Source organism: Molossus molossus, unplaced genomic scaffold, assembly GCF_014108415.1.
Source record: "Molossus molossus isolate mMolMol1 unplaced genomic scaffold, mMolMol1.p scaffold_m16_p_9, whole genome shotgun sequence".
NCBI classification, from domain to species: Eukaryota; Metazoa; Chordata; class Mammalia; order Chiroptera; family Molossidae; genus Molossus; species Molossus molossus.
Genome location: NW_023425403.1, coordinates 97,541,580 through 97,563,977, shown reverse-complemented (window position 1 = coordinate 97,563,977; position 22,398 = coordinate 97,541,580). Strand labels below are relative to the sequence as shown.

At 39.5% G+C, this 22,398-nt stretch overlaps 1 protein-coding gene across 1 annotated transcript in view; it reads left to right on the top strand.

Moving 5' to 3' along the window:
- The window catches only part of NEK5 (NIMA related kinase 5), a 115,257-nt gene that overhangs the window by 73,157 nt on the left and 19,702 nt on the right, over positions 1 to 22,398 (top strand). The window contains exons 20-22 of the mRNA XM_036249999.1: positions 1,336 to 1,459; positions 3,027 to 3,164; positions 4,274 to 4,276. Coding sequence (XP_036105892.1) covers positions 1,336 to 1,459; positions 3,027 to 3,164; positions 4,274 to 4,276 — 265 coding nt within the window. The remainder of the gene's footprint in view (positions 1 to 1,335; positions 1,460 to 3,026; positions 3,165 to 4,273; positions 4,277 to 22,398) is intronic.

Genomic DNA, 22,398 nt, shown 5'->3' with positions numbered 1-22,398 from the left:
TCATTTTCAATGGTTTACCTAAGGTAAATAATCACAAATGTCCACAAAAAATTTAGGTACAAATCAGATCATTATAGTATTATTTTCATTAAAATAATTTTTGTTGTTAATCCTCACCTGAGGATATATTTACATTGATTTTTAGATAGAGTGGAAACAAGGGAGAGAGAAGCATCGATGTGAGAGAGATACATGGCCCTGACCAGGAATTGAACCCATGACCCTTTGGTCCACAGGCTACCACTGTAACTGCTGAGCCAAACCTCCCAGGGTCATTTTAGTATTATTTATAATAGTGAAAAATCTCTAGCAACCTAAAAATCCAGCAAAAAAAAAGTTAGTTAAATTATTACATGTGAGAGAACACTATGTTTGCTCTAAAATGATTGCATAGAAGAATATTTAACAGTCTGGATATGATACGTTGCTAAGTGCTCATTGAAAACAGCAAGTTGTGAAAGGGTGTGTTTTTTGTTTCAAAACAAAGCAAGAACCACATGCAGGGGGAAACTTTTAAACTTTCAATAGTTTCTGGACAGTGGGATTATGGGTAATTTTTATTATCTTTTACTAATTTGATTGTTACATTTCCTAGAATGAACTATGGGAATAAATAAAGAAAAGGTTAACACAAGTTATTTTTTAAATTGAGATAATGGAACAGAGTGCATTTCCTAAAAACTGAGTAAAGTAAACGTTCTCATAAATGCCTCAAGGAATTTGTCTATTCATGTCACTAATGTTTCTTTAACATTTAGATATATTGGCTAGTCAATCAAATGTTATTAGTAAAAGTGAAACAATTTTAAACCTGTTTATAATTTTGCCTTATAAATATGATCTATGCTTTAGTCAGTCCAGGCTGCTGTAGCAAAATACCATGAACTGGGTGGCTATAAACAAAATTTATTTCACAGTTCTGGAGGCGGAAAGTCTAAGGTCATGGTGCTGGTAGATTTGGTGATTGGTGAAGGCCCAATTCCATCTTTTTGCTATATCCACACATAGCATAAAGGGTAAAGGAGCTCTCTAGGGTCTCTTTTATAATGGCACAAATTTTGTTTACGAGGGCTCCACTCTCATGACCTAAACACCTCCCAAAGGTTCCACCTCCTAATACCATCACATTGAGGATCAGGTTTCAACATACGCATTTTGGGGGGGAAACACAAACATTTAGTCTATAGCAGTCTATATTAGAATGGCAATGGTGATTTCTCTGTTTTTGAATGTACTAGCTTACGGGCTGCCTCCAGGTTTCCTGAGAACTGTTTGTTGAAATTAGCCACACTTTGGCTGCTTTTAAATTAACGAGTTATTTTCTTATACCTAGAGTTGTTCATTCAGGATGCTGCTGCTTCAGAAAACAGGAGACAGTGGGATGCTGGAGCTCCTCAGACTCTGCTGCAGATGATGGCAGCGGTTGATGTCATCTCCACCTGCTCCACCAGGCCTGAGGGTGAGTTTATTTATTTATTTTTAAAATATGTTTTTATTGACTTTTTAGAGAGGAGAGAGGAAGGGAGAGAGAGATAGAAACATCAATGTGAGAAAGAACATTGATAGGCTGCCTCCTGCACGCCCCCTACTGGATTGAGCCTGAAACCTGGGCATATGCCCTGACCAGGCATTGAACCAGGACCTCTCAGTCCATGGGAGGACACTCAATCCACTGAGCCACGATGGCTGGGCCGGAGGGCGAATTTAGACCAGTCATCATAAATCGCCAGCAAGAGGACACCAAAGCCCCAGATGCAGCTAGTGCTCACCATGACCTGATAGTTCTCACTTTTCAGTACAATCCCTGTAGATTTGCCATCAAGTACCTTCCAAAGATACTGTATAGGTTCCTCCCCTACCTCTAGAGAAACTTGCCTGTTTATTATCCTAGACAATTGACTACCATTGCTATGAGAATGTAAAGGATCCAATATTCCTCCTTCCTCACAGTGAGAGAGAATATACAAGAAAGAGCAGTTGACTTGATTTGCCTTCAAATGCTAGCCCAATAACTTTGTTACAATTTTTTGAAGGGTCAGTTTTTTAAATCAATAAAATTGGAATTAAAATAATAGCTATCCCACAAGATGTAGAGAAGTAGTAGTGCAAAGATAACATTTAAAATTGCTTTGTAAAACAATGTGTTACTTAGTTATTTATTATTTTTTTGTTAATTCCCACCTGAGGATATTTTTTTCATTGATTTTTAGATAGAGTGGAAGGGATGGAGGGAGAGAGAGAGAGAGAAACATCTATGTGAAAGAGACACATGAATTGGCTGCCTCTGGCATGACACTGACGAGGGGCTGGGAGACCAACCTGCAACCCAGGTATGTGCTCTTGACTGGGAATTGAATCCTTGACCCTTTAGTCCTTGGTCTGATGCTTTAACTGCTGAACCAAACTGGCCAGGGCTCAGTATGTTATTTAAATGTTAGGAATGTTTAGTATGTGATAAAACTTTCTATCTAAATTCCTTCATTTACATTTGAGTTCTGGCATAGTCTTTCCTTAGGAGAGGCTTACAGCAACATCCAGGTGTTACCTTTATAGATGAGATAGTGAAGATTTTTATTACTTATTTCCTGTGTTCCTCTTGATAACATGGGGCTGGGGAGAGCTAAAATTTATAACCATGTTATAAGTTGAAGTATGTAAGTATATCACTGAAATTAGTAATTATAAGTGTATGAACTGACATATTTATACTATTACAAAATGCTGAACTCATCAAACTTGCAAAAAAAGGCTTGCAAATGTAGTACAATTTAATCAATTCTAAGTCAATAAAAGGGGAAACCTAATTTCAAATAAGCAAATAGAATAGAAATTTTAACACACCAAAATAGACAGTTAACAGAGCAAAAAGTGACTCTCCTACCTATCATCTATATGAAAATAGGTTACTAAACTTTTCTTACTATTAATGAGTGCTGGGATGAGTTCACCTCCAAGGTTCTAACATTCTGTGATTTTATAAAAACTCAAATGAAGAGGCATTTTTAGTAACATAGTCTCCTCTTCAGATGACCAAGCGAGGGTGATCAATGGCATTCCAGAAAATAGGAAACAGCGGCAGCATGAAGCTCCAGCAACTATAATAAGTGTTTGGGCAACAGCACATCTAACATGTAGCTCATTTTTTGCCAAAGAAGGGGAATTTGGTATGTAGTTTACTTTTAAGAACATAACCAGTCCCCTGGGGAATTCTGTCAAAGACTCGTAGATGCAGAAAGGGGATAAAAATACCTTTGGCCTAGAGAAAGAATTGGGAGGGTGTCTAAGCCTTTTCAGAAGCTAATTTGCTTTGTACAAGCATGTTCCAGATGCCATTAACAAAAGACTTGAACTTTGGGGAAGAGTGGGGTGATTTTAATGTGATTGTTAGGATTTGGCCAGTGATGCAGGCCATGAAAGAATTCCCAAGAAGAAGTGCAGGGAGGACATTTACTTTCCAAGGGAGGAAAGGGCCAAGTCTTGATAAGACAATATAGGACGGTGAAGACAGAGTGGCTTGGCCCAGCTGGTGTGGCTCAGTGGTTGAGCATTGACCCATGCACCAAGAGGTTGCTGGTTCGATTCCAGTCAAGGTATATGCCCAGGTTGTGGGCCCAATCCCCAGTGGGGGCATGCAGGAGGCAGCCAATTGATGTTCTCTCTCATCAATGTTTCTGTCTCTCTCTCCCTCTCTCTTCTTATCTCTCTAAAATCAATAAAGAAAAAAAAAGTGGCTTACACTTTTAAAGTGGCTTGCTAAGTGACAAGGAAGGGAGGGGGTTGTGTTAAGTTAGCTGTAACCAGATGCCAGGAGTTACCTTGAAAAGTTAGTTTGTTTTCCAGGAGGTGGTAAGGCAGATGTATTGAAGACATATCTTATCTGCAATTTCCCAAGCCTGTAAAACAAGCTTAGAACAAAAGTTATGAAGAGTTCAAAGGAGAGGCCTGTATGAAGGGGAGGGGGAGAGATGGGGGATAGAGGAGGAGGGATCCTCTCACTAACCAGAGACAACTTGAGTGCAAATCATCCTGAAGCTGTTAAAACAGCAGGGAGGAGCAGGGAGCAAGAGTGCAGCCTTATCTTGTCCTGCTCTGAGCAGAGGAGCTGTTTCTATCAGAGGAGCCAGCTGTCTCGGGGTTTAATTACAGGTGCTTCTCATAACCTGTGGAAAGGCCACAAGGAAGAAAGAGAGGCCTGTTTTCTGTCCTTTCAGTGATCAATTGACAATTGATGAAAAGTTGATTAAGGAGGACTAGCAGCTTTGTAGATGATGAGCGAGTATTGCTTAGCTTTGCCTGACAGAGTCAGTTTCTTTTCAGCAGACTCAATTATGATCCTATGGGCAACAAAAATATATCTTAATATGTATAGTGTTTTGGCTCTTGGGTTTTTGCCCCCCATTTTTAGCAAGTGTATTCTTGTGTTTAATTTAAGGAAATCAATCATCGTTTTCTAAATCTTGAGGGAATTCCTATCACTGGGAATTTGTCCTCTATCGGGTATGCAGGTGTGAACTGTTACAAGAGAAGCCATTGCAGGCAGGCAGGTAGCAAACAAGGGGCCATTTTCTCTGGTGTGAAGTCTGGGGCCTGGTGTTGCAGAAATGCAAGCTTCAGGTAGCAAGGAGACACAGAAACAAACCAGATAGTAAGGGAGGCTAGTAAATGCTTATGAAGTTAAAGAACAACACAGAAATGTATACAACACTAAACATAATGCAAGAGTTACCTGATTATTAATGAAGAGTGGATCTACCAGCTTGCGAAGCCCAAATCTTTGTGAAATCTACATAAAAACTGAGATCTTAAACAATGTACAAGATTTGACAGACAAGAAGAAAGGACACTGCAGGTGGGGAGCCTTGCGGAGATACAGGCCTGTGTTGGAGACTGAGGAAACCTGTCTGACCAAAATCTGGGGCTCACTGTTATGGCTTATCCCAGCTGACAGACATACTACTGTTTGAAACTGCAGAGGAAAGAGCAGTGCCTCCAAAGTCCAAGCTGCCTGTTCATTGTCTGCTTATGTACTCCCTTCCCTTATGTCCTGGGATCAAAGTGTTGTCTCTAAGGATAGGGCTGGAGGGGGCCAGAGGAAGCATTGAACAGGCCTGGCTGGGTCTGGAAACCAAAGACTAGGGCTCCAGGCCAGTGGGAGGATGCTTCCCATTTTCCGTGGCACTGAGATGGAGACATACTTGGTGGCTATGGTGTCTTCTTATGTTCTCCCCTCTCATTCTTGGAGAGAGTCGCAGAACACTCTTCTTTTGATCTATTATGCCAAATTAGTTAATGCACGAACTTGTATTTTCCCATGGAAAGTTTTACATTAGGCATACACAGGCAATTTATCTAACAAGTGGGATTAGAAAGAGGCGGCAGTTAGAGCAAAGTGCAGATGTTTTCTTTGGTAACCTGCTGACTTCCCCTCCCACTCCAGCTCTGCTTTGCTCTTTCAGCCTCTAACTCTAATGGCCTCATCTCATCTTTCCTATCCGTGCAGCAATTTTGACTTCCTGTCCCTTGTCATCTTTTCTTCCTTCAGCTCACCCTCTGCACCCTTGCCATATAACCCTCCTAAATGGATCATGTCTTAGCTTAAAATCCTGCAAAATATACCCCCCTTACCCTCAGGATAAATTCCAGGCTCTGCAGACTCTGAGCGCCTTAAAGAGCAGAAGGCCCCTCCCAATGCCAAAGCTACCAGCTCTTCTCTATTAGCAAATATTCCTCCCTCCGTTTAGAATGAATGCCTTCCTCCCTTTGCCAGAATAATCTCTCCTGCAATATTGCACTCTGGTGCAACCTCGTGCCCATTTCTGTCATTATGTTTTATTTTAAATGTAAAGAAATTAAATTTATGTGTCATTATGTTTTATTGGCAAGTTACCCTTCCCTTCCTACTTTTCACTATACCGCCAGATAGGACTGTGAAAGGGGTCTGGAATACAGTAGATTCTTATTTATTTATTTTTTTTGGTATGTGTCCCTAGTGGGAACCAAACCCAGGACTCTTTGGTCCGAAGGCTGACACTCCAACCGCTGAGCCAAACCGGCCAGGGCAATTATTAATTATTTTTGAATGTGAATGAGTGAAAGAGCCTGCAACTTGATTAATATGCTTCTCTTTAATCCAAAAAAATTTTAATAAGTCCTTAAGTTTATCAACTGTCTTCTCTGTTAGCTGCCTCTGACGATTTCACGTTCATTCAGTCTCACACTTCAGTTCATCACACTCAGACATTTGTTAAATGCATGAAATACGGACACTTATTCAACTGCAGGTCATAAACAGATGCAGTAGTGATTTTATTGTGAACGTTCTGTCATTGCTATAACCTGGATCTCAATGAAACTGCCTGTGTACTGCTGCCCTAGGGGTGAGAGAGCACCGGGCATGTGTTCCTTGCAGCCCTTGCAATCCTCTAGGCTTGGTTCCCCTGCTTGATATTCCACAGGACACTAATTCTCTAGTTATAACAAGAAAGGTCACTTTAATTTTTTGTTTAACATCTTTCTTCCTCACTAGACTTGTGAGAGCTTCGTCCTGCGCACCACCCCACTTCGCCTCTCTGCCCCCAGTGTCTGCTCTTTAGTGCCTAGAACTCACTAGGTGGCCATAGTGAATGGGCTCACAGCCACAGAACACTTTTGTAATATATAAAAGTTTTATATGTTTTTTATATGTTTTATAGAGATAGAGAGAGTGGGAGGGGGAGAGAGAGAGAGAGAGAGAGAGAGAAACATCAATTGGTTGTCTCCTGCACCACTCCACTGGGGCCAGGGACTGAATCTGCAACCCAGGTATATGCCCTTGACCAGAAATCTAACCCGAGACCTTTAGGTTTATGGGTTGATACTCAAACCACTGAGTGAACTGGCCAAGGCACCATAGAACACTTTTAGTGTATTACTTGATGCAAAGGCATGTGATTGCCAATATTTGTATTGCTATCAAGTTGGATAGGGGAATTACATTAAAAATAATTCTTACAGCCCTGGCTAGTTTGGATCAGCAGTTAGAGTGTCGGCCCACAGAACAAAGAGTTGTGGGTTCAATTCCAGCCAAGGGCACGTACCTCGGTTACAGTTCATACCCAGCCCTGGTCAGGGTTGTGCGGGAAGCACCCAGTCGATGTCTCTCTCTCACATTGATGTTTCTTTCTCTCTCTCTCCCTCCTTCCCATTCTATCTGAAGAAAAATTGAAAAAATAGCTTTAGCTGAGGATCTAAAAAAACAAAATAAAAATATGCCTTTTCACCCTGGCCATGTGGCTCCAAAAGAAAGGTTGTGGGTTCAATCCCTAGTCAGGGCGTGGACAGGAGGCAGCTGATTGATGTTTTTCTCTTACATCAGTGTTTCTTTCTTGCTCTCTCTCCCCCTTCCTCTTTCTCTAAAGATAATAAACATATCTGTGGGTGAGGATTAAAAAAAATATTTGAGGCTTTTTCAAGTACATGTTAATTGGTCCTAATTTTAGAAGTTTAAATAGCAAGACTTTCTAAAATCCTTTGGAATAAATCTCACAAGCAAAAGCTATACTACTTAAATAAGGACAAGTATGTTTTTTACATGTGTGTAATTAATTCAGGTAGGTAACTTTGTTTATAGTTTAACTACTCTAAGGAATCTTTGGTGGGAAGGTAACCTCCATTTTTCTTGTACAAGTTCTCAGGCCACATAGTTGCCTTGGTAACATCAAAGTTGCAAGTCCTAATAATAGCTGATTTACATTTCTATAGTTAGCCATTCATTCTTTCTTCAATTCTGTTTAACAAGAACAAGAGTCTCCTAAAATTATCTTCCTGAAAAAGGAAAACAAGACCATCAGCTTCCCAGACCAAGTGGAATGAATACTTATGCTGCTTCTAATTAGTCAGACTACCTCGTAGATGAGATGTATCAATCTACCTCATCAATTTGATGTGCTTTAGGAAATAATATGGGCTATGGTTTCGGATGAAACTTATGTTGATTAAAAATAGATGCCCCAGCCCTGGCCTGTTTGGCTCAGTGGTTAGAGCGTCAGCCTGCAGACCAGAGAGTCCCAAGTTTGGTTCCTGTTGAGGGCATGTACATCGGTTGCAGTTTGTGCCTGGCCCCAGTTGGGGTCGTGCGGGTGGCAACCAGTCAATGTGTCTCTCACATCGATGTTTCTCTCTCTCTTCCTCCCTCCCTCCCTCCCGCTCTCTCTGAAGATGAAGATAAATGCAAAACTGTCCTTGGGTGAGGATAAAAAAAAAAAAATTAAAAAATAGATGCCCCAGCCCTGGCCTGTTTGGCTCAGTGGTTAGAGTGCCGGCCCACAGACCAAAGAGTCGTGGGTTCAGTTCTGGACAAGGGCACGTACCTTGGTTGCAGTTCGTCCCCAGCCCTGGTCGGGGTCGTGCGGGAAGCAGCCAGTTGATGTGTCTCTTTCACATCAATGTTTCCCTCTCTCCACCCCAACTCTATCTAACGATAAATGGAAAAAATATCCTCAGGTGAGGATTAAAAAAATAAATAAATAATAGATGCCCCAGTGGTGTGGCTCAGTGGCTGAGCCTTGACCAAGAGGTCATGAGTTTGATTCTTAGTCAGGGCACATGCCCAGGTTGTGGGTTCAATCTTTAGTAGGGGGCATGCAGGAGGCAGCCAATCAATGTTTCTCTCTCATTGATGTTTCTATCTCTCTCCCCCTCTCTCCTCCTCTCTCTCTAAAAATCAGTAACAACATATTTTTAAAAAATAGGTAAACATGCCCTGGCCGGTGTGGTTAGAGTGTTGATCCTGTGCACCAAAGGGTTGTGGGTTTTATTCCTAGTCAAGGGCATGTACCTGGGTTGCAGGTTTGATCCTTGGCCCTGGTTGGGGTGCATGTGGGAGGCAACTAATTGATGAGTCTCTCACATCGCTGTTTCTCTCTTCCTCCCTCTCACTCTCTCTAAAAAAATCAATGGAAAAAATATCCTCAGGTGAGGATTGGGGGGGAAAGGCAAACATTTAATTACAGAGTGGTGAAATTTCCTCTTGTAGGTGTGTACATGGATGGTCACATAATAGTTTACAAAAAAAAAATCATCACACTTTGTGTTAATTTCACCTTTGGAAAAGAAATTTCTTTTTTTATCCTCACCCGAGGACATTTTTTTCATATTTTTATTCAGATAGAGTGGGAGGGAGAGAGAGAGAGAGAAACATCAACGTGAAAGGGACACATCCAGTGGTTGCCACCCACACCACCCAACCAAGGCCAGGGACAAACTGCAACCGAGGTACGTGCCCTTAGCGGGAACTGAATCTGGGTCTCTCCGGACCGCAGGCCGAAGTTCTAACTGCTGAGCTAAACCGGCCAGGGTAAGAAATTTCTATTTCAAACCCCAACATCTTAAATAAATTTCTAATCTATGCCTAATGTAAAACTGTCCATGTGAAAATATACCAAATGAGTTAATTTACTTTCAATGATGGAAATAGAGAGAGGATTATACATAACTGACATAGGATATAAATTTGGAGGTAGTAAATGTAGTTATAATATTTTACATTTATACACCGGGAAGTGGCAAAAGTTATATTATACTTTAAAATTTAAGAATGCATTTGGTAATATGTGGGGTAAACATCATATTACAATAAAATAATACAGACTGAAGAAAAAATTGAGATTATAATAAATCCAAAAAGTGGGAAGAAAGAGAAAAAGGGAGATGGGATTGATGGGTCAAATAGAAAACAAATATTAAGATGATAGATTTAAACTCAAGTATATTTAAAAATTACATTAAATGTGTATAGACTAGAGACTTCAATCGAAAGACAGAGTTTCAGACTAGATTTAAAAAAAACAACAAGACCCAACTATATGCTGCTTTAAAAAGACACTCTTTAAATATAAATATACAGAAAATGGAAGGTAAATAGATGGAAAAATATAACATGGAAACATTAACTAAAAAAACTTCATTAAAAAAATAATACATTTTTATTGATTTTTTTAGCGAGAGAGGAAGGGAGAGAGAGAGAAACAGTGATATGAGAGAGAAACATCAATCGGCTGCCTCCTGCACGCCCCTTCTGGGTATCGAGCCCACAACCCAGGCATGTGCCCTGACTGGGAATCTAGCTGGAACCTCTCAGTCCATGGAACAATGCTCAGTCCACATCCACTGAGCACACACCAGCCAGGCAAGAAAACTTCATTTTAAGGCAAGTAGCATAGCTATAAAGAAAAACTTTTCATAATAAAATAAGTGTGAATACATCAGAAAGATATAATGATCTTAAATTTGTATGTACTTAATAACGTAGTGTCAAAATATATAAAGCAAAAGTTGATAGATCTAATAGGAGAAATAGACAAATCCACCACTTAGTGGGTAAGGTAAATGTAACATACCTTTCTCAGTAGTGAATGAAAAGACAAAATCATTAAGGATATAGAAGATTTTAAAAAATGTGTTTATATTTATTGATTTTTAGAGATATATATGTAGAGAAACATCGATTTGTTGTTCCATTTATTTGTGCATTCATTAGTTGATTCTTGTATGTGCCCTGACCAGGGATCAAACCCACAAGCTTGGTGTATGGGACAACCCTCTAACCAACCTAACTACCCCACCAGGGCAGACAGAATGGAGAAGCTTTGAACAACAGAATTAATAAACTTGACATGATTGACATATTTAGAACATTACTGTGGCAGAAAATACACATGTAACAGTATTTTTCCAAATTGGGCCATAACATCTTCTATCCGTACATTCCATCTCACTTGATACCCAGGCCACGTTCTAATTTCCCGGTTGTGCCAAAAATAGTTTTGACATATGATAGTCCAAAGCAGTATCCTCTCAAGGATCAGTATTTCACGCGATTAATATTTTACTTAAGTCTCTTTTAAATTAACACAGCTCTCTCTCCCCACCCCTTTGTTCATGATAGTGATTTGTATTTATTTTGGTATATAGTATAATGTAGGAACTAGCTTTTTTTTTTTTATCTTCACCCAAGGACATTTTTCCATCTTTTGTTCAGATAGAGTGGGAGGAAGAGAGAGAGAGAGAAACATCGATGTGAAAGGGACACATCGAGTGGCTGCCTCCCGCACGACCAACCAGGGTCGGGGACAAACTGCAACAGAGGTACGTGTCCTTAGCGGGAACCGAACCCGGGTCTCTCTGGACTGCAGGCTGACACTCTAACCGCTGAGTCAAACCAGCCAGCACTGTAGGAACTAGCTTTAATTTTTCCTCCAAACTGCCAACTTTCCAAACCTCTTTATTGACTAATAAATTTTCATATTGGCTCAAAATTCATTTTACTTTATCCTTATATATACTTAGATTCATTCCTAGGCTATTTCTTCTTTATTAATACATAAACATAATTCCCTATACCCATATCATTGTTTGATTTTTCTTTTAGGATTTTGTTTATACTGTGATAGTAAAAATTTCCCCTGTAAAAATGTTTGAAGGGTGTATTGTGCTAATAAAGAGGAAACAAGGCAAAAAAAAAAATCTAAACGTTTACATTTGCATTAGGAATATATAAAGATTATTTTTACATCAGATTCTCTCTGTAGTATATTGCCAGGCAGCATTGAATAATGGTTAAGAATGCGTTCTATACCTAGACAGACCTGGTATAATTTCTGGCTCTGATACTCCCAATAAGATAACCAATCTTGCTCTGGCCAGTTTGGTTTAGCGGTAAAACATCAGCCCCGAACCAGTGAGTCATGGGTTTGATTTCGGTCAAGGGCACGTACCTCGGTTGCGGTTCATCCCCAGCCCTGGTTTGGGTCGTGCAGGAGGCAACCAGTTGATATGTCCCTCTCACGTCGATGTTTCTCTCTCTCTCTCCTTCTCTCCTTCTGTCCTTCTCTCTCCCTCCCACTCTATCAGTAAATAAATAGAAAAATATTCTTGAGTGAGGATTAAAAAGAAAAAAAAGGATAACTAATCTTTCTTCAGTGTCCTCCTTTGTAAAATCAGAATTAAGGTGGTACCAACTGCAAAGGATATTGTATGTAAAGTGTTTAGTAAGTTGCCTGAGTAGGTACTTAATAAGTTACAGCTTTTAAAATAGTGGCCAACAATACTGGTTTTGATTCAGGTTGCAACTGCTTACCATGTGATCTTAGGCCAGTCATTTAACCCTTCTGTGCCTCAGTTTCCCTAAATTTACCAATTCTGAGAATGCATATTCAGCCTCTTTCCCCTTTTAATGTTTCTGATATTGGGATGCAGCATACAGTCAATGGTGCTTTATAGTCACTGTAGGCCAGGCAGTAGTTCTGACATATTATTGTCTGGGCTTCAGTAAATATTAAAATTGATACAATGGGTGTCAGTGGGTAACGGTTTTTTTCATGGAGACTAAAATGAAACATTCTTTTGACCCTTACCAACCAGATGGTTGTAGAGTGCATGTGAGGGAGGTAGATTATGGTAGATTACAAAAATGAGCACAGTCCATCAACTCTTCCCTATATCCATAGGACTTTGCAGCTCCTCCATCATTAACATTTTTTCCCCTCTTCTATTTCATTACAACTGGCCTTGTGATCTTCTTTCCCTTTTTGCTTTTTTTTTTCATCCTCACCTGAGGACATTTTTTTTTTTTTTTGATATTTTGTTCAGATAGAGTGGGAGGGAGAGAGAGAGAGAGAAACATCAACGTGAAAGGGACACATCAAGTGGTTGCCACCCACACAACCCATCCAGGGCCGGGGACAAACTGCAACCGAGGTATGTGCCCTTAGTGGGAACCGAACCTGGGTCTCTCCAGACAACAGGCCGATGCTCTAACCGATGAGCCAAACCGGCCAGGGTGTGATTTTCTTTGGTAAGCAGAATGTAATGAAAGTGGTGGTATACCAAGTCTGAGTATTCAAGGAACTTATGCTCTTTGCTTTTGAAACCCTATCCAGCTCTCAACCAGCATGGGTTGGCCTTCTGGGTAATGAGAGACCATGTGGAACAGAAAGACAAGCCATCCAAATGACGCCAGACTAGACCAGCTGGCCTGGCAAGTGACTGCAGATGCATGAATGGGCCCAGCTGATACCAGAAGAGCCAACCAACTGAACCCAGCCCAAGTTGCCTACCTGCAGAATTGTAACCTTAATATAAGCCACTAAGTTATGTAGTGGTTTATTATTCTGCAAAAGCTAACTAATGTAGACATACTTAGCAAGATTCCCAAAGTGGCAGTTAAAAGTAGTCTAGTTTTACATCATTTTAAAGCCACTTAGGAAACTAGCACTTTCCGTTTTTGTGAATTCTTATAGTTCTTCTGTGGATTCTTTTAAGAAAATCTGTCTCAATAATGCTCTTGATTGCAACCAGGTTTAAATTAGGTAGAAAAAAGAAACAGACATCAATGACAAGCATATGAAAAGATGCTCAATATCACTAATCATCAGGGAAATTTAAGTCAAAACCACAAAGAGATATCACCTCACACCTATTCAGATGGCTGCTGTCAAAACCAGAATAGAATAACTGTTGGCAAGGATGTAGAATAATTGAAAACCTTATGTATGTGCTGTTGGTGAAATAGTAAAATAGTGCAGCCATACAATCTTCACTGAGAGTCATTGGGGTTCCCTGCTGCAACAGTGCTTGGACTGAACCGGTATTCTTCCACCATCCCAGCCAGCCGCTCAAACCCAGCCTTCCATAGAGCCCTCAGGTGCCCTAAGAGTCCAGGGCTGCTGTCCCAGCACACTCAGCAGCTGCTTCTGCTGCTGTCTCACCTCATCCACCTGCCTTGATGACTGTGTCCCCCTCACAGGTAAACCAGAACTACCACCAGGACCCGGAAGCCACCATCAACCACCAGATCAACCTGGAGCTCTGTGCTTCCTATGTCTACCTGTTTCTGTCTTCCTACTTTGATAGTAATGATGTGGCTTTGAATAACTTTGCCAAATATTTTCTTTACCAATCTCATGAGGAGAGGAGAGAACATGCTGAGAAACCGATGAAGCTGCAGAGCCAACAACAAGGTGGCTGAATTTTCCTTCGGGATATAAAAAATCCAGACTGTGATGACTGGGAGACTGGACTGAATGCCATGGGATCTGCATTACACTTGGGAAAAAGTGAGACTCAGTCACTACTGGACATGAACAAACTGGCCACTGACAAAAATGACCCCTGTTTGTGTGACTTCATTGAGACTCATTACCTTAATAAGGAGGTGAAACCTAGCAAAGAATTGTGTGACCATGTAACCAACATGTACAAGATGCCCTCTCCCCTGCCCAGTCTGGCTTGGCAGAGTATCTCCTTGACAAGCACACCCTGGGAGACAGTCATGAAAGCTAAGCGTTAGGCTGGCTTTTCACAGCCACAGGGGTGACTTCCTGGTCATCAAAGCAGTACGCACATGTTGGAGTTACCTTTACCTTTTCTATTACTTGTACAAATAAACCTTACATTCTTTCATTTGTACTATTACTTCAAAGAGGTAATTTGGTATTCCTCCAAAAAGTAAAAATGAAATAAAAAAAAATAAAATAAAATAGTGCTGCTATTATAGAAAACAGTGTGGAGGTTCCTAACAATAAATAAATGAATGAATAATAAATAAATAAATAAATAAATAAATAAATAAATAAATAAATAAATAAATAGAAATAGTACTACCATATGATCCAGCAATTCTACTTCTGGGTATATATCCAAAAGAATTGAAAACAATCTCAAAGAGATATTTTTGCACACCCATGTACATTGTAGCATTATTCCTAATAGCCAAGAAGTGGAAACAATCTAAATGCTTATTAATAGATGAATGGATAAAGAAAATGTGGTGTACATATACAGTTAAATGCAATTCAGCCTTGGGGGAAAAAAAACAAATCCGAATAAAGGAAAATGGCACCAGATGAATGGAAGCTACACAGACCGTCTCCCAGGACCAAAATGGAATCACAACTACAATAAAGACAAATCTTTAGGGAAAATCAACTGAAAAGCAGCTAGAGAGAACCCATACAACCAGGGACAAAAAGAGGACGCCAAATAGAACCTGGAAGTTAATGTGGAGGCATGCAAGGGCTGGCTGGGAGCCACGGACAGCAGTGGAGAGCTGCATTAGCTGAGTGCACTTTGTGCTGAGAAAGCAGGGGCTTTAAAAAACACCAAATCAGAATTCCAAAATGGCGGCGGAGTGAACGGAAGCTACACAGACTGCCTCCCAGGTCCAAACTGGAATTACAACTAAAATAAAGACAAATCGATGGGAAAAAGCAACAAAAAAGCAGCTTGCGAGGATCATATAACCAGGGACACTGACTCGATCCTGGTATGATTGGGGAGGCGTGAGAGGGGGGCTGGGAGCCCACAGACAGCAGCGGCCTTAGCTGTGAGCAGCGCCCTTGGGTTACACTCCCAAGCAGCTCCACAGCCCAGAGCTGGAACAGATGCTGAAATAGCCACAGCCACTCACCTTGGGCTCCAGCAGAGGGAGGGCCGACTGGACTGGAACTGTGTGGGGACACTCGGGATTTGGAGGGGGCTCAGAGCTTTTGTTGAGTTGCAGCCACGCAGGACGGTGGCCATCTTACTCCTTCGCCGGGGTCTATGGAGAGGCGGTGGCTCCCCCCTCAGAGATTCAACCTCACCCAGGTGGGCCATTGAAATGCAAATTGAGGTTCACTAACAACCAGCATCTGCCCCACCCCTTATGCTCAGCATCTGAGGGAGTTTTTCATTCAACTGAGAACCCAAGGCTCTTCAAGTAACTGCTACTGATAGCCTCCAGGCAAAAATCTAGAGGATAACTGTACCATGACTGGGCTAGCAACTCTAACCAGGAAAGTAAGACTTGACAGTTGTGTTTAACATGGGTCCTCCCTTGCTCATCCAAAGCCAGGAAAGGGAGCCACAAACAACAGAACATCAACACCCATATGGAAAATTTGGCTGGCTCCAAAGCCCACTGTGATAGCCAAAATGGTGAAATACAGAAACAAAAGCCAAATGAAAGAACAAGAGACCTCTATCGAAGATGAGATAAATGTGGAGCAGTTCAACAAGTTAACAGAGCTAGAATTCAGAACCACAAACTTGAGGAAGCTCAATATCATGAGTAAGGACATAGAGATGTTGAAAATCAACCAATTGGAAATTAAAAACCACCAAGAAGAAATCAAGAATGACATATCAAAAATAAAGAACACATTGGAAGGTCTAAACAGCAGAATAGAGGAAGCTGAGGACCAGATCAGTGAATTAGAAGACAGGGTAGAAAAAAATCAACCAATCAGAAAACCAAAAGGAAAAAATGATTAAAAGACAGGAAGACAGCTTAAGAGAACTGTGAGACAACTGGAAACGTAGTAATATTCGTATCATAGGAGTCCCCGAAGAAGAAAATGAGCAATATTTGAATGAGAACATATTTGAAGAAATAGTGACAGAAAACTTCCCTAATTTGATGAAGGAAGAAGGCATTCAAGTTCAAGAAGCACAGAGAGCCCCAAGTAAGAAAAAACCAAACAGTCTCACACCAAGACACATAGCAATTAAAATGCAAAATAATTAAAGACAAAGAGAGAATCCTAAAAGCAGCAAGAAATAAGCAACAGGTTACCTACAAAGGAACCCCCATAAGGCTCTCAGCTGATTTCTCAACAGATACACATCAGGACAGAAGGGAACAGCATGAGGTACTCAAGGTCATGAAAAACAAGGATCTGAATCCAAGACTACTCTACCCAACAAGGCTGTCATTCAAAATAGAACGTCAAATAAAGAGCTTCCCAGACCAAAAAAGGCTAAGGGAATATATTAGCACCAAACCAGCACTGCAAGTAATGTTAAAAGGACTGTTGTAATTAGTAGAAGAAACAGTAAGAAAAATATAACCACACTAAACAAAAATGGCAATAAATAAGTACACATCAATAATCACCTTAAATGTAAATGGACTGAGTGCTCCAATAAAAAGACACAGAGTAGCTGATTGGATAAGAAAGCATGACTCATCGATATGTTGTTTACAAGAGACCCACCTCGCAACAAAAGACTCACATAGGTTGAAAGTGAAGAGATGGAAAAAAATCTTCCAAACAAATGGAAAGGAAAAGAAAGCTGGGGTAGCAATACTCATATCCAATAAAATAGATTTCAAAATGAAGGACATAACTAGAGACAAGAAGGCCACTACATAATATGAAAGGCTCTATCCAACAGGAAGATATAACCTTGGTAAACATATATGTACCCAACATAGGACCACCAAAATATATTTAAAAACTTCAGGATGACTTCAAAGGAGAAATCAATAGCAATACAATCATAGCAGGAGACTTCAACACCCTGCTGACATTACTGGATAGATCCTCTAGACAAAACAACTAGCTAGGAAACAGAGACTCTAAATGATGCACTAAATCAAATGGACTTAATAGATATCCACAGTGAATTACACCCCAAAACTGCAGAATTTACATTTTTCACAAGTGCACATGAGGAATTCTTAAATATAGACCCCATGTTAGGACACAAACTAAGTTTCTACAAGTTTAAGAAGACTGAAATCATATCAAGCATCTTCTCAGATCACAGTGGCATGAAACTAGAAATCAATTACAACAAAGACACACAAAAACATTCAAACACATGGAGGCTAAATACCATGTTATTGAACAATGAATGGGTTACCAAGGAGATCAAGGAAGATATTAAAAACTTCCTGGAACCCAATGAAAATTAACACACAACACAAAATCTATGGGACACAGTGAAAGCAGTCCTGAGTGGGAAGTTCATAGCACTACAGGCCTACCTCAAGAAAGAAGAAAAATTTATCATTAACTTTATAACCCTACAACTTAAAGAACTAGAAAGTAAACAAACAAACAAGCAAAAACAGACCAAGTAGAAGGAGAGAAATAGTAAAGGTCAAAGCAGAAATAAACGACACAGAAACTAAAAAAATTTCAAAAGATCAATGAAACAAAGAGCTGGTTCTTTGAAAAGATAAACAAGATTGATGGATCCTTAGCCAGACTCACCAAGAAACAAAAAGAGAGGACTCAAATAAACAAAATAAGAAACAAAAGAGGAGAAGTAACACTGACACCAAAAATTACAAGGATCACTAAAAATACTATGAACAATTATACACCAACAAATTGGACAATCTAGGCAAAATGGACAAATTTCTAGAAACTGTACAGTCTTCCAAAACTGAACCAGGAAGAGATAGAAACCTTGAACAGACCAATAACAATAAGGAAATCAAGATGTGTTCAAGAAACTCCCAGCAAACAAAAGCCAGGCTCAGACAGCTTCAGGGGAGTTTTACGAAATATTCAAAGAAGATCTAACACCCATTCTCCTCAAACTATTCCAAAAAATCCAAAAAGAAGGAAGACTTCCAAACACATTTTATGAGGACAGCATAATTCTAATTTCAAAACCAGAAAGGGACACTACAAAGAAAAAAAAATACTACAGGTCGATATTTCTGATGAATATAGATGCCAAAATCCTGAACTAAATATTAGCCAATCAGATCCAGCAATATATTACAAAATGATTCACAATGACCAAGTGGGATTCATCCCAGAGATGCAAGGCTGGTACAATATTCACAAATCAATAAATGTGATATACCACACAAACAAAATGAAAGATAAAAACCATATGATCATATCAATAGACACTGAAAAAACATTTAATAAAATCCAGCATCCATTTCTGATAAAAACACTCAGCAATGTGGGAATAGGAGGATCATATCTTGACATAATAAAAGCCATCTATGGCCCTGGCCGGTTTACTCAGCGGTTAGAGCGTTGGCCCGCGGTCCAGAGAGGCCTGGGTTCGGTTCCCACTAAGGGCATGTACCTCGGTTGCAGTTTGTCGCTGGCCCTGGTTGGGTCGTGCAGGAGGCAGCCGCCACTCAATGTGTCCCTTTCCGGTCGATGTTTCTCTCTCTCTCCCTCCCACTCTGTCTGAACAAAAAAAAAAATGGAAAAATTCCTCGGGGGAGGATAAGTAAATAAATAAATGCTATATATGAAAAACCTACAGTCAACATCATACTCAATGGGCGAAAACGAAAAGCATTTCCCTTAAGCACAGGAACAAGACAGGGATGCCCACTTTTGTCACTCTTATTAAACATAGTACTGGAAGTCTTAGCCACAGCAATTAGACAAGAAGGAAAAGTAAAAGGGATCCAGTTGGAAAAGGGGGAAGTGAAACTGTCATTATTTGCAGATGACATGATACTGTACATAGAAAATCCTAAAGACTCCATAAAAAATCTGGATTTATCATTATGATTATTATTGTTTTTTAATCCTCACCCAAGGATATTCTTCTGTTTATCTTTCGATAGAGTGGGAGGGTGATAAAGGGAGGGAAAGGGAGAGAGAGAAACATCAATGTGAAAGTGACACATCGATTGGTTGCCTCCCGCATGACCCTGACCAGGCCCGGGACAAACCGCAACCGCGGTGTGTGCTCTTGGCCGGAATTGACCCCATGACTCATTGGTCCACAGCCGACGCTCTACAGCTGAGCCACACTGGCCAGGGCAAAAAATCTATTAGATTTAATAAATGAATTTGGCAAAGTTGCAGGATACAAAATTAACAGAGAGAAATTGATGGCATTCTTATATACAAATGATGAACTCACAGAAAGAAACACTAAAAAATCCCATTTATCATTGCAGAAAAAAAAAAAAGAAAGAAAGAAAGGAAAAAGATACCTAGGTATAAACCTAAGTGAATAAGTAAAGGACCTGTTTTCAGAAAACTGCAAGATATTAAAAAAAACAAATAGAGGAAGATATACAAAAGTGAAAGCATAACCTTGTCCATGGATTGGAAGAAGTAACATCATTTAAATGTCCATACTGCCCAAAGCAATCTATAGATTCAACACAATCCCCATTAATATACCAATGACATATTTCATGGAACTAGAACAAATACTCCAGAAGTTTATATGGAACTAAAAAAAAAACCCAAATAGCCACAGCAATCTTGAAAAAGAATAACGAAGTAGGAGGGATCGCTATACCAGATATCAGGAAATACTACAAAGCCATTGTAATCAAAACAGCCTGATACTGGCACAAGGACAGGCATATAGATCAATGGAACAGAATAGAGAACCCAGAAATTGACTGAAGACATTATGCTCAATTAATATTTGACAAAGGTGGCAAGAGCTTACAATGGAGTAAAACAGCTTCTTTAATAAATGGTGTTGGGAAAATTGGACAGCTACATGCAAAAAATTGAAGCTAGACCACCAACTTACACCATACACAAGAATAAACTCAAAATGGATAACAGATTTAAATGTGACTCATGAATTCATAAAAATCCTAGAAGAAAGTGTAGGCAACAAAATTTCAGACATCACACGCAGCAGAATTTTTACTGATACAATGCCTAAGGCAAGAAAAACAAAGGAAAACATTAATACAAAGGACTACATCAAGCTAAGAAGCTTCTGTATAGCAAAAGAAACAAGCATCAAAATGGAAAGGTAACTCACTATATGGGAGAGCATAATTGCCAGTGATACATCAGATAAGGGGATAATTTCCAAAATGTATTGAATACTCATAAAACTCAACAAAAGGAAGACAAAGAATCCAATTAAAAAATGGGCAGAGGACCTAAAGAAACGCCTCTCCAATCAGGACATACAAATGGCAGAGACATATGAAAAAAATGCTCAACATCACTAATCATTAGAGAGATGCAAATTAAAACGACTATGATGTATCACCTCACACCTGTCAGAATGGCTGCCATTAACAATTCATAAAACAACAAGTGTTGGCGAGGGTATGGAGAAAAGGGGACTCTAGTACACTGCTAGGGGGAATGCAGACTGGTGCAGCCACTGTAGAAAACAATATGGTGTTTCCTCAAAAAATTAAAAATTGAACTGCCATCTGACCCAGTGATCCCACTTCTAGCAATATATCCTAAGAAGCCTGAAACACCAATCTGAAAGAATATATGTACCTCTATGTTCATAGCAGCACTATTTACAATTGCTTAAATCTGGAAATAGCCCAAGTGCCCATCAATAGATGAGTGGATAAAAAAGCTGTTGTACATATACACAATGGAACACTAAGCAGCTGTAAGAAAGAAAGATTTCTTATCCTTTGAGATGACATGGAGGGACCTGGAGAATATTATGCTAACCAATCAGAGAAAGACAAATATCACATGATCTCACTTATTTGCGGAATATAATAAACAAAATAAGCTAATGAACAAAATAGACCCGGAGACATAGTAGTAGGGTACAGACTGACAAACCTCAGAACAGGAGGTGGGGAGAGATAAACCAAACAACTTATATGCCTGTATGCGTAACCAATGGACATGGACAATAATGTTGGGGGCAATGTGGGAGGTGGGATTTGGAGGAGGATGTCAAGAGGGAAAAAGAAGAAACACTTGTAACAAAAATAAACTAATAATAAAAAAGAAAAGAAAATCCCGTCACATGCTACAACATGGATGAAACATCAGAACATTATGCTAAGTAAAATTAATCACAAAATGACCAATATTGCATGATTCCACTTATATGTGATATCTAAAATAGTCAAATTCTTGGAAACAGAAAGTAGAATGGTGGTTTCCAAGGGCTGAAGGGAGGGAAAAATGGGGAATTATTGTTCAAAGGGAATAAAGTGTCAGTCATGTAAGATGGTACAACAATATGCATATATTGAATAACACTGTGTTGTTAACTTAGAAATTGGGTGGGTTGCCCTGGCTGGATTTGCTCATTGGTTAGAGCCTTGGCCCATAGACCAAAGGGTCTCAGGTTCAATTCCTGGTCAAAGACACGTACCTGGGTTGCAGGTTTGATCCCAGGCCCTGGTCGGGGTCATGTGGGAGACAACCAATTGACATGTCTCTCTCATATGGATGTTTCTCTCTGTGTCTCTTTCCCTCCCTCCCTCCCTTTCACTCTATCTAAAAATCAATGGAAAAAGATACTCAGGTGAGGAATAACAAATAAATAAATAAAAAATGATAAAATAAAAATAAATAAGTCAATTAAAATTGAGTGGGTAAATTTATGTTATGTATTTTTTACCATAATAAAAACAAAACAACCCACAGACATCAATTTCTTAAAAAGTCATTCAACATTCTTTGTCTAATTGTTTTATTATGATCTCTTTGAATCAGGATCCATAAAAGTTTAACTGATATGTAAAAGAAGAAATAATTCAGAGGTGTAAGACTCTGAATGCAAGGAAATTTAATTATACCTTATCCAATAATTTTACTTATATTTTCCTTTTTATGAGTATAAAAAAGTAATGTAAGATGAAAAAATATACACATAACAAGGACTAAAAGATTCTTATTATAATTTATATCTGTAAAATAT